At 46.6% G+C, this 16,498-nt stretch overlaps 1 protein-coding gene across 13 annotated transcripts in view; it reads left to right on the forward strand.

Moving 5' to 3' along the window:
* PRRC2B (proline rich coiled-coil 2B) overlaps positions 1-16,498 on the forward strand; it is a gene marked incomplete at its 3' end in the record, with an annotated part of 67,611 nt that overhangs the window by 15,646 nt on the left and 35,467 nt on the right. For 12 of the 13 annotated variants that reach the window (XM_079962516.1, XM_079962508.1, XM_079962505.1 and 9 more), the window contains exons 2-14: positions 831-998; positions 3,616-3,793; positions 5,836-5,938; positions 6,128-6,200; positions 6,493-6,636; positions 8,777-9,018; positions 9,102-9,223; positions 10,138-10,271; positions 11,035-11,125; positions 12,707-12,899; positions 14,525-14,837; positions 15,131-15,321; positions 16,128-16,329. In XM_079962516.1, coding sequence (XP_079818642.1) covers positions 884-998; positions 3,616-3,793; positions 5,836-5,938; positions 6,128-6,200; positions 6,493-6,636; positions 8,777-9,018; positions 9,102-9,223; positions 10,138-10,271; positions 11,035-11,125; positions 12,707-12,899; positions 14,525-14,837; positions 15,131-15,321; positions 16,128-16,329 — 2,101 coding nt within the window. In that variant the 5' untranslated portion in view covers positions 831-883. The remainder of the gene's footprint in view (positions 1-830; positions 999-3,615; positions 3,794-5,835; positions 5,939-6,127; positions 6,201-6,492; positions 6,637-8,776; positions 9,019-9,101; positions 9,224-10,137; positions 10,272-11,034; positions 11,126-12,706; positions 12,900-14,524; positions 14,838-15,130; positions 15,322-16,127; positions 16,330-16,498) is intronic. The other variant, XM_079962513.1, reaches the window with a different exon arrangement.

The raw sequence follows: 16,498 nt of genomic DNA on the forward strand, positions 1-16,498 counted from the left end.
GATCTTCTTGCAGTCCATGGGACTCTCAAGAGTCTCCTCCAGCACCATAATTCATGGATTACTGCAATGTGTAATGAGTAGGGCTTCCTCTGAAAGTTTGGAATCTTGAGCACTGGTGTTAGGCGGTTTGAGCACAGGATTACACCAATCCTGGCACAGCTGCACTGGCTGCCAATTAGTTTCCAGGCTCAATTCAAAGTGCTGGTTTTGACCTATAAAGCCTTAAATGGCTCAGGACCACAATACCTCAAGGACCACCTCTCCCCACATGAACCGACCCAGACCCTGCACCCATCGTCTGATGCCCTTCTTTATGTGTCCCCTCCACGAGAAGCCTGGAAGGTGACAGAATGACAACAGGCATGCTTGTAGAATGCTCTCCCCAGGGAGGCTCACTTTGTGCCTTCATTGCACATCTTTAGGTGCAAGGCAAAAACATTTCTTTATCGCTGAGCCTCTGGGTGATTAACATTCTGCGGCCTTTTAAATCTGTTTGTGGGAGGGGAATATTGGTTTGTTTTTTGTTTTATTATGTATTTTCATTCTTTATGTTGTGAACTTCCCTGCGATCTTTGAATGAAGGGTGCTGTACAAATTAAACATATAGAATAATAGTAATATATGAATATGAGTATTTTTCTTAAAATATTGTAAATTGCTTTGAGGGGCTATGACAAAAAACTATTAACACATTTACTAAATAATAACAATAATAACAAAAACAGGTCAATAAGATGCCTAGAATGCAGATTGATATTGTCCTTTATGTAAAAATGTGGTGTGTGTGTGTTTTTTTTACTGTACTGCTTTTCTCCTCCCCCGCACCTTAGGCAGATCGGGAGCGGCGCAGAGAAATTTCTTTACTAGATGACATTTCATCGCAATGTCCGATCGTTTGGGGCAACTTACCAAGGGAAAGGATGGGAAAAGCAAGTACTCCACTCTCAGCCTGTTTGATAAGTATAAAGGAAAGTCAGTAGAAGCTATCAGGACCACAGGTAAGCAAGGAGGAGGGAGTGAACTTGGAGGGAAGCAGAGAGGGAACTATGGGCTAGAGGCTTTGGATTCATGGACAGTCTTCTGTGCAATAACAGTTGCCTTGCAAATAAGCTCACATAAGCTACTAGCCTGGTAGGAGGAAGGTTCAAGGCTCAGTGGCAAAGCATCAGCTTTGCATGCCAAAGGTCTTAGATTCATCCTCTGGCATCTGAACACAAGGGACTGCAGAAGAACTCACTGTCTTAAATCCTGGAGGACGTCAACCGATCAGTGCAGATAACAGTGACCTGGGTGATAGGGCTTTGTGGAAGGGCATTTGTGCTTCTGTTTGCGCATCCAAGGCCAGTGCTCGTAGCTATGAAAGCAAGTGAGGGATGACTTGAAACAATTTAATCCCTCCAAGGTCTGGGAGACTGCTCTTTTAGAAAGATCAGTGTATAAACTGAGCATCTCTAGAGGTCAAAGCAAGAATAATTTCCTTTCTATTTGATACGATTTTATTGAGTACGCTTATAATATGAAACATGGCCAGTCACCCCAGCTGCATTTAAATGGATCTGGCTGATTCAGTCGAATAATTGCACTAGTGGGCGAGTTTGCAGGAGTCATCATTCCTCCCACCCTTTCAAAAATAAGGGATAACTTAAGTTGATTCTCGAGTATTATATTTTATGTGCCTTTTTTATACCTCCCCAACCTGTCTTTAAAAATAAAAAAAATTATACTTTTTATACATTTCACTAATTTTATACATTTCACTAATTTTACAATCATTTTGACATTTCAAAACTTGACTTCCTTCCCCCTCTTTCTGCGGTTCCCTAAATTTATTTTTTAATATCTTCTGCATATCCAAATTAACTTAATTTGCTCATTTATTATTGCTCATTTTCTTTAAATATATACTCTTATGAAACTGCAGGTTATTACAATAATCCTGCCAATGTTTCTATCTGTTTACAGTTTATCTGTAAAAAGTCAATAAACCATTTCCATTCTTTTATAAAAAGTTTGTTATCTTGATTTCTTATTTTCCAGCAAGTTTTGCCATTTCTGCATATTCCTTAATTTTTTGTATCCATTCTTCCTTTGCTGGGATGACTTTTTTCCATTTTGGGGCAAGTAACATTCTTGCTGCTGAAGTAGCATCACTGGCGGAGAAAGAGGTGTGCCCCCAATGGCATGATCCCAGCGGGGTGCCACGCCCCTATGGTCAGCACGCCACACCCCCATGATGCGCGCCTCGCCACTACGGGCGGTGTGCCACGCCTCCAAGATGCATGCCACGCCCCTACAGGCGGCGCGCCAGCCCCGCCCCCGCCTGCCCTCCGCCCCCAGTGCTGGAGCGTGAAGCTCCGCCACTGAGTAGTGTACATGAATAAATTTCTATACAGTTTAGATAGTTCTGTCCCTATAATTTCCAAAAGAAAAGCTGCTGGGTTTGTTTGTTTTTACAAAGCTTATTTTAAACATCCTTTTCATTTCATTATATATCATTTCCCGGTAAGCTTTAACCTTACTAAAAGACCACCACATATGATAAAAAGAACCTTCTTTCAATTTACATTTCCAACATGTATTTGATTTAGATTTATACATTTTTGCCAGTTTACTCAGTGCTAGATACCATCGATCCCCAACCTCTGTCCTGGTACTGTCTTCATTTTTGTTCTTTTTAATTACTCTACCCAGTGTGTTATTGGAGATATAAGCGTTATATTTATATGTGCAGTTTCTTTTTGTTTTGTTAAAATCTTTATGGATGCTGTACATATGTATTGCATTTGGTTGGAAAGTGTGCTAATTCTTGTGGTTTTTCTTTATTAACACCCAATCTCCCCCCCCCCTTTTTTTTTCTTTTGAACATTCCCTGCTGATTTATCTGAGTCCCAAACAGCTAAGATTGGCAGAGAGAGCTCTTCTGGTACTGCCTCCCTCAGAAGTTCAGGGTGGGGGTGGCCTGGGAGAGGACCTTCTCTGAGGCTGCCCCATGGCTGTGGAACTCCCTCCCCACAGAGGCACCTTCGCCATATAGTTTCCTTTTAATGCTGAAGTCTCATCTTTTGATGGGTGTATATTTTTAGGCTGCACCTTGTTTCTGTGATTGCAAGTTGTCTTTGAACTGTTTTAAATGTTTTAAAGGGACGCGGGTGGCACTGTGGTCTAAACCACAGAGCCTAGCGCTTGCTGATCAGAATGTCGGCAGTTCGAATCCCCGCGACGGGGTGAGCTCCCATTGCTTGGTCCCTGCTCCTGCCAACCTAGCAGTTTGAAAGCACATCAAAGTGCAAGTAGATAAATAGATACCGCTCCGGCAGGAAGGTAAACGGCGTTTCCGTGCGCTGCTCTGGTTTTGCCAGAAGCTGCTTAGTCATGCTGGCCACATGACCCAGAAAAACTGTCTGCAGACAAACGTTGGCTCCCTCGGCCAGTAAAGCGAGATGAGCGCCGCAACCCCAGAGTTGTTCACAACTGGACTTAACGGTCAGGAGTCCCCTTTTAATGTTGTGTTTTAAATCTTGCAACCTATGCTGGGAGATTAGTGTGAAGGGGTGATGGTTTTATTTGGTAATGATAGTGATAATAATAAAAATTAAAATAGCTCTCCCTCTCCAGTTATTCCTAGACATGGCTTACAGAGTCTTGGGAAAGTTGCTGCTGCCCGGCGCATGCCACCTCCTGCCAATTTGCCAAGTTTGAAGTCTGAGAACAAAGGAAACGACCCTAATATCATCATCGTACCCAAGGACGGCACAGGATGGGCAAACAAGCAGGACCCGCCAGACCAAAAGAGGTAGAAGGAGGAGGAGGAGGAGCACCACCCTCAACCCCTGGTCCTTTGCTTGCAGGAGGCAGTGCCTTCTGCATTCAGCTTGAGTTCTCCAAGTATTTTTATTATTTTATTTATTTTATTTCTAGACCACCCTTCATTTGAGAATTACAAGGTGGTTTACAGTATAAAAACACAAACAAAGTAATAACAAAGCAACAAACACCCCACCCCCTGGTTTAAAAGCCCATGATTGTGTAATCAGGTAAAGGCTTGAGAGAAGAGGGAACTTTGTCTGGCGCCTAAAGATATGTAACGAGGACTCTATAGGGAGAGCATCCCACAAATGGGGAGCCACTGCAGAAAGACCTGTTCTTGTGTTGCCACTCTCCAGACCACTCATGGAGGGGGCACCTGATCACAGGGTCTAGGTCGGTTCATATGGGGAGAAGTGGTCCTTGAAGTATTGTGGTCTTGAGCTTTTTAAGGCTTTATAGCTCAAAACCAGCACTTTAGATTGGCTCAGAGACTAATTGGCAGTGTAGACAGGCCAGGATTGGCGTTATATGCTCAAACCATCTTGCCCCAGTGAACAGCCTGGCTGCTGAATTCTGCACCAGCTGAAGTTTCTGAACCGTCTTTAGAAGCAACCCTACATATAACTTGTTATAGTAATCTAACCTAGAGGTCACCAGAGCATAGATAACGGACGTTAAAGTACACCTGCTGAAATAAATAGAGCTAAGTTACGTCCATTAATGGGTCTGCTCTGAGTATAACCAGCATTGAGTTGTATCCAATGTTATGCCCGATTCACACCATACATTTAAAGCACAACAATACCACTTTAAAAAGTTATGACTTCCTTACCAGAGGATTTTTGGAATGGAGCAGATTAACCATCTATCCTTAATCACAAGGAACCCATGGAATATGGGCTCCATTGGCTTTGTTTCAAGCAAACCACAGCTAATGCTGAGTCCATTGCTTGCCAACAGTGTGGTCAACTGCTGTTAATAAAAAACAGAAGCAATATTTTTCCAAACCCCTTTTTTGTGCGGCTGCACTAGAAGATGATGGGGGTGAGGTATGCATGCCCAAGACTGGCCTAGACTTTTTCCTTTCACACTGGACAATGACTCCATCTTCTGGGGATGGAGAAGGGTGGTGAGAGCTTGCTGAGATGCTCACCATGGTGGTGCAGGTGTCCAAGCAGCTCCCAGACTTTGAGCTGGGAATGGAGGACCACCACAGAACTGCCAGGTCATTTCCAACTCTCTGCTGAAACTTCCAAGCTGTGGAAAAGGCTGGAGTCTCATCATGCTTGCTAAACTGCTGCAGCGCAGATCGGATCAGAAGAATGTTTATTTGCATCAGCCACTAGCCATAGCAATAAAATAAAATAAGATGTACTGAAGATAGAGGTAAAAACTTAGCTATACAAAATACGTTTTGGAGGTTTACATCAATAATCAAATAATAGACTGCAGCGCACAAATTTATTTTATTTGTAGAAAATATTTATATACTGCCGCATCATAAAAATACATCACAGCGATTTACAGCAATATAAAACAGTACAGTAAAACCAATTAAAAAAGTAAAAACCAAAAATCTTTTCAAGAAAAACATACTTCAGTAGACCATTGTGACGGATATACTCTTAATTGCCTGTATAGGCCTGATGGAATACAAATGTTTTCAGCAGGCACTTAAAAGTTGGCACAGCCGGTGCCAGCTGAATCTCAGTTGGCAGCCTGTTCCACAGGACTGGGGCAATGACACTAAAAGCTCAATTTCTCATGGTCATCAAATGAGCCTCACCAACTCAGGGAATGGCCAGAGACGCTCTTGCAGGCTATCTTGGTGATTGATCTGGGATATAAGGGTTCAGGCGGTCTCTGTGGGTATCCTGGGCCAAGTTGTTCAGGGCTTGGTTGCAGAGAGGGCTTAGGCTGCAGTTGTGGCTTAATGGCAGATGTCTTTTGAGCTGGCCTTGATTTTGGGGCTTGGCCCACATAGCATGTGCAGTGTTTTAACTCTCCCCTGTTCTTGCCTTCCCCCAGTTCCAGTGCCACGGCCACACAGCCGCAGGAGTTGCTGCCGCAGCAGGATTTGCAGAAATCTGTCTCCAGTTTACAGAAGCTGACGCAGTCAATCAGTCAGGAGGTGAGAGAATCATATTGGTTTTTCATGCCCCATGCACATTCCATCTTTGATTGAAAAGTGCTGCTTTCCTTGTCTGCTCAACTCTCTTGGACATGGGTTGCCAGTCTGCCCATTCATATTAAATCCCAAAGCTGTCAGGTCCTGATCCAGCTGGACTCTTCTTCATTCTCTTTTTGTCTTCTTCCACAGAGTACAAATTCAGTGCCAGGTGGACCAAAGTCATGGGCACAGCTGAATGGAAAGCCAGCCGGACCAGAAGGTGGTAAGTATAGGCAACCCCCCGTTTGTGCAGAGGTTGTGTTCTGGGTCATTGCACGTCTTGGCGGTGCGCACATAAGCCCACCCCCTTCTGGGGCCGAAGAAGGTATGCTTGTCAGTGGTCACATGTGCCTTGAAAGCACGTGAAACGGAAGTTGCCGTAACATATAGGCCGTTGTGCGTATTTTGTTCTTCTGGTTTTGTCTCTCCAGCTAAGAAGGAGGGATAGTTTTGGAGCATGGAGCCCCAGCCTCTCTGCCTGATCACCTTGTTCCTCTTTTTTCCCTCCTCATCAGGTTCAAGGGCCTCAAGCCGACAGTTATCCTTCTCTCCCGAGGAGTTTCCAACGCTGAAAGCAGCTGGCAAGCAGGACAAGGCTGGCAAAGAAAAGGGCGTCTTAGATCCGTCGTATGGGCCCGGACCAAGCCTCCGCCCCCAGAGTACGTAAACAGTAGGAGCCAGAGTCCTCCTCTCACTGTAACAGACTCATTTCCTGGCCTCAGATGTACACACAGATGTTCAAACACCTCAGTGGCACAATATAATGCCCCATCTGCACTATTTATTAAGCAGTATCCTACCACTTTAAACAACCATGGCTTTCCCCCCAAGGATTCTGGGAGCTGTAGTTGGTTAAATTTTAAGAGCTGTTAGGAGGCCCTTTCATAATAAAACTGCAATTCTCAGAGTTCCCTGGGAAGAGGGATTGATTACTAAGCCTCTCTGGTATTTTTAGCTTTGTGTGGGAATAGGGGTCTCCTAACAACGCACAGCAATCTTAACAATCCACACTTCCCAAGATGCTTTGGGGGAAGGCATGAGTGTTTGAAGTGCTATGATGCTCCTTTAAATGTATAGCACGGATAGGGCCTAAATTGCTCCTGAAGGTGGTACTTAGCACTTGCAAGATTGAATGGAATATTCACAGTAAATTGATTTAAATGCTGGAAATGCACATTTTTCTCCATGATGGTGGGAATGCCCATTCATAACTAATCATTGGAGGCAGATAGTATAGGCTGTAACTCTAATGTAATAGGAACCACTCTTGAGACTCAGCCCAGTATTGATTCTGTTTTAATATAATCGGGGATGAAATGGTTACAAATGGTTACAAATCACAAGAATACATCTTGTTGGTAGCTGCCAACCCAGCGTGAACTCAGAAACAGAAGTGTCAGCAAGCTCCAAAAAGGAAAGGAATTTGTTCATAAGATATATGGAATCAGACAGAAATGGATAAGTTAATCAAACTTGTTCAAACGAGAGAAGGAAGGTTTCAGATTGTTGATTTTGCAGAGAAATGTTTTGTTGAGTCCAGGGACACAAGATAGGGAAATGTAAGATGGAAAAGACAACACTAGGAACATGGGCCTGGTGGGTGGCCTAGAGGACAGCCGGTTTGTTTTGGTGTTTTCTCTCTGTCCTTGTCTCTTACAAGGGTACTGTGAACACTTGGCACCTCCAGCTCCCCCTTCTCCGCTTGGAGACATGGGTGAAAGGTGGAACCTGTTGGCCATAGTGATGTTTGTGATTTACTGTATTGTGCACAGCTGTGATTGGCCAGCAGAGTAAATGGACAGCAAATACTCCAGGGAGTCTCTGAATTATAGGAAGTTTATGAATAGGGTTGGGGCTGGGGGGGGGAGGGGGGGAGACCTAGGACTGTTGGACTAATGCTATGGATTATGGTACAGAAAAAATGCTTCTGGTAGGGCTCTGCCCCACCTTGCCCTGCTGACCAGCTTCCCTTGATAGGAACCTTTGAAAAACTCAGCTGTGTGTTCAGACAGTGGTGTATTTTGCTAGTTCTGAAGCAGAGTTCTAGTTTATTTGCCATTTTCACAATGTGGAACTCCTAAGAGTTGACATTTCCCATTAATAAAGCAGCCAACCTTCTGAATTCAATATGTCATATCTCCACCGTACTCCCTGCAAGATTCAAGGCTTTCATATACATTCATATAAGGCAGAGGTGGCGACCCTGTAGCCCTCCTGATACTGTTGGACTCCAGTTCCCATCAGCCCTCAGTGGCCAGGGATGATGAGAATTATAGTCAATAATATCTGGAGTTCCATTGGCTCCCCATCTCTGATATAAGGGCCCATAGCTGCTGTTTTCCAGTATTAAGCAGCCTTTCCCAAACTGATTCCCTCCAGATGTTTTAGACTATATGTCCACATCAACCCTGACTCTTGGCCATGTTGACTGGGTCTTGGCAGTTGTAGTCTAAAATGTCTAGAGGGCCTCAGGCTGGCAAACACTGCCTTAATGTTTCAAATGGTACCTGTGGATTGAGTTAAGAGCATGGGAGGTGATAAGTAGTAACAATACAGCCATTTCATTTTCAAAACAAACAAACTGTTCTTTATATTTCCTAGTAGCAGCAGCAGCAGCTGTAGCCAGACAAAAACATTCCTCTTTAACATTCACATCCAATGTCCTTTTAAAATGTGTTAGGGAGGGGGTATAGGGCAGTATACAAAATTTAATAATAATAATAATAATAATAATAATAATAATAATAATAATAATAATAATAATGTTCATCTTAGAACTGTGGTTTCCCCTCCACACAGATGTCACGAGTTGGAGGGAGGGCGGCGGCAGAAACATAACCCCTGCTGCATCTTTGACCGCCTCCCTGGCTGAGCTGGGCTGCAAGACCTCCAGCGCAGGAGACGGAGCCCCCTCCTCAGCAAACGCCAGTGACCTTAAGGAGCCCTCTCTCCGCTCTACTCAGCCGATCCGCAAGGGGGCTTCGCAGTTCATGGCCAATGCCTACCAACCCCCAACTTACCATGACATGCTACCAGCTTTTGTGAGTCTTCTCCTTCTTGCTTTCTCTTTTGACACTTGTGTTTTGAACTTTTGAGTTTTGAACTCTTATTCATTTCTTTCCAGATGTGCTCAAACCAACCATCCGAGACTCCTGGGCCGGTGGACCGCGGGTCCTTCCCCCTCCCACAGTTTCGCCTGGAGCCCCGTGTCCCTTTCAGACAATATCAGACCAACGACCAAGATGGGTAAGGCTGTTGCTATTTAGACAGCTATGATGGCTGTGTTCTGTTTCCAAGACCAGTAGTGCTGGAGACCACAGGGAGGGAGAGTGCTCTTTTGCTCGAGTCCTGCTTGCCTGTTTCCCGCAGGAATATGGCTGGCCACTGTGAGAAGACGATGCGGGGCTGGATGGGCCGTGGCCCTGATCCAGCAAGGCTTTTCTTAAGTTATTTAAAGGCAAGGAGCGTTATCAGAACAACTGGCTCATCTGTCACAGCAGCTGAGCCTTTGCTGCAGCACTGGTCGCGACTGGTGAGAGTTATAGTCCAAGATAGCTGTGTTGGTCAAGACTGATGGGAGTATTAGTCCACAAATGACTGGGCTAGTCAGGGCTGAGGGGTGTTGTATTCCAAGATAGTCATGCTGGCCAGGACTGATAGGTGTTGGAATATTCCAGGTTGGCCAAGAAAATAGACACTACGTACTTCTCTCTGGTTCAAAACAGCGCTGGGGAGGTGGGGGAGGTGATGGAATGACAGCCATGGCAATGGGAAGGGGGTTTAACCCTGCTGCTCACATCCCATTTGTGTATTTTGTTTCATTTGTACATCACTCTGTGATCCCATCTGATGAAGGGGGGTTATATTGATGATGGCAATGATAACTTCCAAGGCTAATAGCACAGGGGTGGGTGCTATTTACGTCTCGGAAATGCCATAGGCTAAAGTTTTCCTACGACTGGAAGATACCACTGGTGAATTGCTCATGTTTTGGCTTGCTTGGCCTTGAGACCTGTCCAGGAAGTAGCAAGCACAGCGTGGCCACCTTGTTTGCTGCACCAGCCCTCGCTGCTTACTTTAGGTGGCTCACCCTGTCCCTTTGTTGGCTGTGCGCGCTTCCTTAGCAGGCACACAATATCTTTCTGCCTTGCCCTCCACAGAAAAGAAAACCGGCTTGGGGTCTTGCGCCCTGCCCGGCCGCAAGGGGAGCGAGTTCCCCGGCCCACTATCATCAACGCAGAGAACCTGAAGGGGCTGGATGAACTTGATAATGATGCAGACGATGGATGGGCAGGTAAAAGGCCCGCTTGTGTGAGTTTGGGCTCTGTGGCCAGGATGTAGTCTTCAATTTCTGGGTCCCATCCCCCCCCTTCCCTTGGTGGCTCACATGGGTCCCTTCTCCTTCTGCCCACTCATGATTATAGTAAAACAAAAATACAAAAACCCCAAAGCATTGCATTGATGGAAGGTGGTGACGTCTTTCTCTAGTGCCAAACCGGTAGGGTATTTCACTATTTTTGTTTGTTTATTTAAAAGCATTTCTAAACAGCTTAATATTTTAATAGTCCCTAAGCAGTGCACGCTATGTGCAGCGGGAGGGAATCCAGGGGCCATGCTGATATTTTTTGTTATTACCATTAACCGCCTTATAAATTGCCAGCTCAAGGCAATTTACGCATAAGGAAATTAAAGAAGTTAAAAATATAGAAATGAAAAATACATTTAAAACAAGACCTAAACCCCTAATCAGCGAACATTTGTAGTAAAGACCCTTTTATCCAGCTGGGAAAAAATGTCGATACAAAAATGCCTCAAGCTCTTTCTGCGAAGTGGAGATGGTGGGCGCCTGTTGTATATTGAGAGGAATGCTATTCCACAGAACATGGGCACCACACTAAAAGCCCTGCTCCTCTGAGTTACTGCAGAGCTGGTTTCTGAGATCTTTGGCCTTTTGTGTCCTGTTGGTTTTGAGTGACAGGCCCAGCCAGACGTAGGATGTGCAGATAATTTCAAGGAAGTGAGCTAACCACCCTCCATCTCTTTTGTTGTTGTTGCAGGGATCCACGACGAAGTGGATTACTCTGAGAAACTGAAGTTCAGCGAAGATGAAGAGGAGGAGGAGACTCATAAGGACGGGAGGCCAAAATGGTAAGAGCAGTGGTGGGACAGGGAATCCGCAGCTTAGCCTTCAACCAACACAGAGAGAGGTTGCTGTGCCCATGAATGTGGGTGAGAGAGGCAGAAGGTAGTGAGGCCTGCTTTGCACACAGAGCAGGAGAAGGGAATATTTTTCAGCTGGAGGCCATGCTCTCATTTGTCTTATCTAGTCTGACATCCTTTTCTCACGGTTGCTAACCAGATGCCTGTGAGGAAAACTGCAAGCAGGACCTGAGCACAAGAGCCCTCTCCACTTCTGTGGTTTCCCAACTGATTTTCAAAAGCATTAGTGCCTCTGACCATGGAGACAGAGCAGAGCCATCACAGCTGTTGATAGCCTTCTCTTCCATGAATTTGTCCAGTCATGTTTTAAAGCCATCCTAATTGGTGGCCAACACTGCCTCCTGCAGGAGTAAGTTCGGTAGTTCAGCTGTGTGCTCTGTGAAGGTCTTTATTTTATCAACATTCAGCTTCATTGGGTGCCCCCGAGTTCCATTGTTACGAGAGAGGAAGAAAAGTTTTTCTCCGCCCACTTTCTTCATGCCATGCAAAATTTAATGAACTTCAATCATGTCATCTCTTCTTTGACTAAATTCCCAAGCGCTGCAGCCTTTCCTTATGTGCAGTTCTCTGGGGGCTGCATGCATGCCAGGGGTGCATGTGACCATATGAAAAAGTGGACAGAGCAGTGGACGTGACTCTCACCTTTCTATGCTAGGTTGCCTTGCAGAGGTGTCTGTACACATATACACTGCCCCCCCCCCATCTTTCCAACCAGGCAAGCAAGCCACATTATCACAGTTGCAGGACATTCTATCCAGGCAGAAGCAGTCAAAGGGAAGCAGTTGAGGGATATGAATGGATGGGGAACAGGAGTGTGTGGCATTGGGAGAGTCCCAAGGGTTTGAGGTACCCCCACCCCGATGCAGAAGGCCTCCGCTCCTGTCCTCAACAACTGCAGTTGATAGGAACATAGGAAGCTGCCTTATACCTGTTCAGAGAAATGCTCAGTCCAGTTCCATATTATCTGCACTGACAGGCAGCAACTCTAGGGTTTGAGGCTGGAGCCTTTCTCAGCCTTATTTGGAGAAGCCAGGGATTGAACCTGGGGCCTCCTGCAGGCAAAGCACTTGCCCTGCTACTGAGCTACAGCCTTTCTTGGCTAAAAACAGGAAGGTCAGAAAAAGGGTCCTTCTAGCTTCATATTGTCTATGCTCGCTGGCAGCAGCTCTCTAGGGTTTTTAGACAAGGGACCCCGCTAGCCTTGCCTAAAGAAGCTGGGGGTTGAACCTAGCACCTTCTGCAATCAATGCAGATGCTCTGCCCCATTGTACTTTGCCTTTCTCTGCAGTGGCAGGTTTGGAGAAGATTTTCCACTTCTCTTTAGGTCCTGATGAGCCTCTGTATGGCTTGATGGGGTGTGTATATGTGTGGCATAAATAGATAGAAATAATGTGTGTGTGTGTGTGTGTGTGAGTGAGAGAGAGAGAGAGAGAGAGAGAGAGAGAGAGAGAGAGAGCGCTTGAAGTCCAGTTGGTGCTGTTTTAACATCCAATGTGTCTTAATTGACAGGAACACCTGGGACCCCAGAAGACAGCGGCAGCTCTCCATGAGCTCGGCAGACAGCACAGAGGCCAGGCACCCCCCAGAAGAAGCAAAGAACTGGGGCGACTTGGCTGGCCTGTCTCGGCCAATCCGTAAAGGACCAGATAACTTGCCTCCCTCAGGGAAAGTGAATGGCTGGGCTCCCCTTTCAGACTATCAGGTATGGTGGGCTTGCTCAGCAAGGTGGCTTGCAATTATCAACTGCTATGTTAGTGTGCCATGTTGTGGCTGCTATGAAGGAGATGGAAAAGGGCTTTTGCATATAGCATTAAAAACCTTTTCCTGCACTGTGCTAATGTGAGGTATGCATTTCCAGGCTGCTTGAGTGTTTCCCCATATTAAAAGCAACCAGAATACATTCCTGCATTCATTCATTCATTTTTGACCAAACATTTTTATTGACGCTATTGCAATGTTATGTTTTTGTTCTTTTTATATTTTTCCCCTTGTTTCCCCCCCCCATTTTTGCTACACAGATTCAATATAGAAAGTAGAAATGCAAAAATGATTAAATAGGAACAGAAAAAAAGAATATTGAGTATATATAAATAAGTTACACAACCTACTTATTAATCTATTGCTCATTTCACTGCACATTCAGATATGCACATGTATGAACATACTATCACATACATACATGGGTTGCTATTACTTCTTTATGCTGTATGCCACAGTATTATGCTTGTCTGTTACACTAGGGGCTGGGCCCCTGCTTGCTCTGCTCACCAACCCCCTTGCCACTCCCTCCACATTAAGCCCCTAGAGTTTCCCATTCCTGCTCCATGTAACTACTGAATCTACTTCTCACTTTCCCAGCCCTATTTTTGAAGCCACTTCTCTCTTCTGCTTTTCAATCCTACTTCGCACAGCTGTTTTCACCTTCACCCCACATCCATGTCTCCTCCCACTCCCTTTTTTGCAACTCTCCCCCCACACAAACCACCTTCATGGTGACCTACGTCTTCCTCCTCCAACACTTTGCAAATACTGAGCACTCTTTTCGTCTTCTGCCTCCTTATGAAGCCACCTGCCTTCTGTTCCACAGCCCCTTTTGCATTTCCGCATTCCCTCCCTCCCTGCCATGCTATGCAGCTTGCCTTTTCTTTTGCTCCCCTATCTCACCCTGACTTCATGCAAATTCAGGCACTACAGATTCTCCAGTGGGGGTTGTGGGACGCAGCCTTTCATTTTTATGTATGTAAAAGGTAAAGGTAAAGGTACCCCTGCCCGTACGGGCCAGTCTTGCCAGACTCTGGGGTTGGTGCGCCCATCTCACTCAAGAGGCCGGGGGCCAGCGCTGTCCGGAGACACTTCCGGGTCACGTGGCCAGCGTGACATCGCTGCTCTGGCGAGCCAGAGCCGCACACGGAAACGCCGTTTACCTTCCCGCTAGTAAGCGGTCCCTATTTATCTACTTGCACCCGGGGGTGCTTTCGAACTGCTAGGTTGGCAGGCGCTGGGACCGAACGACGGGAGCGCACCCCGCCGCAGGGATTCGAACCGCCGACCTTTCGATCGGCAAGCCCTAGGCACTGAGGCTTTTACCCACAGCGCCACCTGCGTCCCCTTTTATGTATGTAGGAAGGTACAAAAACGTGGTGTATAGATACCTGAACAAATAAACATAAGAAAAGGGAGCACATTTCCCATCTTTGCAGATTTCTCCTGCTTGGTGTAGAGATGTTGGTACATATTTTCCCTCTCTTTGGTGCGAGTGCCTTTGAACTGTGGTTCACCACTGTAAGGACCTTCTTACTCTTCACCCCCCCCCACCTCCTGTGCTAGAAACCTTCACTGGGGGGCCTCCGGCAGCAGTCTTCTGAGGACAAGGAGGAGAAGCTCCCTCTGCGGCAGAAGTTTGTCCACTCTGAGATGTCCGAGGCCGTTGAGCGGGCACGGAGGCGGCGGGAGGAGGAGGAGCGGCGAGCGCGGGAGGAGCGCCTGGCTGCTTGTGCTGCCAAGCTGAAGGAGCTGGATCAGAAGTGCAAGCTGGCACAGAAAGCTGGAGACGGCCACAAGCACGTGGAGAACGAAGAGCCCAGGCCCACCACCTTGGAGATGGCCAGTCCGCCGGAGAACAGCCATGCCACCCGGAGAGGTAGGGCTCCACTGGCTGGATTCATGGGAGGCCAAAGGGAGCTATCATACACTGAAGCAGACCATGGGTCCCTCTGGCTCAGTATTACCTACACTGGTTGGCAACAGCTCTCCAGGGTTTGAGAAAGAGAATGTTCCCCAGTCTTACCTAGAGATGCCGGGAATTGAACCAAGGGCCCTCTGCGTGCAAAACAGATGCCCTGCTTTTGGGGGCGAGGGGAGGGCATCTAGGCCAGCCGAGAGGTGCTTAGCCTGGAGCATCTTTATTAAGAAGGTTTTTTTCTCTCTCCTTAGCAAACCCTGAGCTTCATACCCAGGAAACTTCTTCCCCTCCTGCTTACCTGGAGGAGGAAACTCTGGCCACGTCAGCAGCACACCGGAGCAGCAGTGAGGAGGAGCTCCGAGAAGCCGTGTCCCCCGCACAGGAATTCAGCAAGTACCCGAAACTGCTTCCCCCACGGTTCCAACGGCAGCAGCAACAGCATGTAAGAACCTCCACTGCACCAAACACGTCGTTCATCTTGGAGGGGTGTGTCTATGCGCCATGGGGGAGAACTCTCTTTCATGTTATGTTGGCCACAGCCGCACTGTATATTTTAAGCATTGTGGTACCTCTTCACCAGTCATGGCCTCCCCCAAATAATCCTGTGGCTGGCTAAGGGGTTCTGACAGTTGTTAGGAGACCACCTCCCTGTTCCGCTCCCAGAAGGGAGTAGGGTTATCCTAACAACTCTCACAACCCTTAAGAGTTACGGCTTCACCCAGAGAATCCCGGGAACTGTAGTTTAATGGTGCTGAGAGTTGTTAGGAGCACCCCTGTTCCTCCTCACGGAACTACCACTCCCAGAGTTCCCTGGGAAGAGGGACTGATTGTTAAACCACTCTGGGAACTGTAGCTCTGGAATAAGTTCTAACAACAAACTACAGTTCCTTGAGGGAAGCCGTGAATGTTTAAAGTGCTTGGGAGTATGGGTGGATTATTAAACTACTCTGGCACCTTCTGTATGCAAAGCCCTGACCATCGCCTAAAAATAGAGTAAGATTTCAGTCCTCATAGAGCCAGACCATTGGTTCATCTAGGTCAGTATTGTCAATACTGACTGGCAGTGCCTCTCCAGGATTTCAGGCAGGGAGAATTTCCGCCAACTGGAGATGCCATTGGGGGTTGAACCTGATTTAACCCAGAGGCATAGAATTATGGGAATAGGGAGTCCAACAACGTGGTTTCTATTCAGGGGCTAATCAGGCACCTGCACTCCATGCCCATTTAGTTTTTTTTCTCCCTCTTAAGGACCAGCTGTACAAAATGCAGAGCTGGCCGCAGTCCCAGGTCTATCCTCCCTCCTCCCACCCTCAGCGGACCTTCTATCCACCACATCCACAGATGCTGGGCTTCGACCCCCGTTGGATGATGATGCCTTCCTACATGGACCCTCGCATAGTCCAGGGGCACCCCCCAGTGGATTTCTACCCCTCAGCCCTTCATCCTTCAGGTAATGTTTTCTTAAAAGGAAGAAAACACCAGTGCTTAGTTAAATTGCACCAAATCATAGTTTGTGCTAACCAGGAGTTAGAATGCAACCATGGTTTAGCTTTCAAAGAGGCAAACCATGGTTTAGAGCTGATTGCCTGCTTTCATTTTCCTCTTGCTCTCTGTACACC

This window comes from Podarcis cretensis (assembly GCF_951804945.1).
Source record: "Podarcis cretensis genome assembly, chromosome: Z".
NCBI lineage: Eukaryota > Metazoa > Chordata > Lepidosauria > Squamata > Lacertidae > Podarcis > Podarcis cretensis.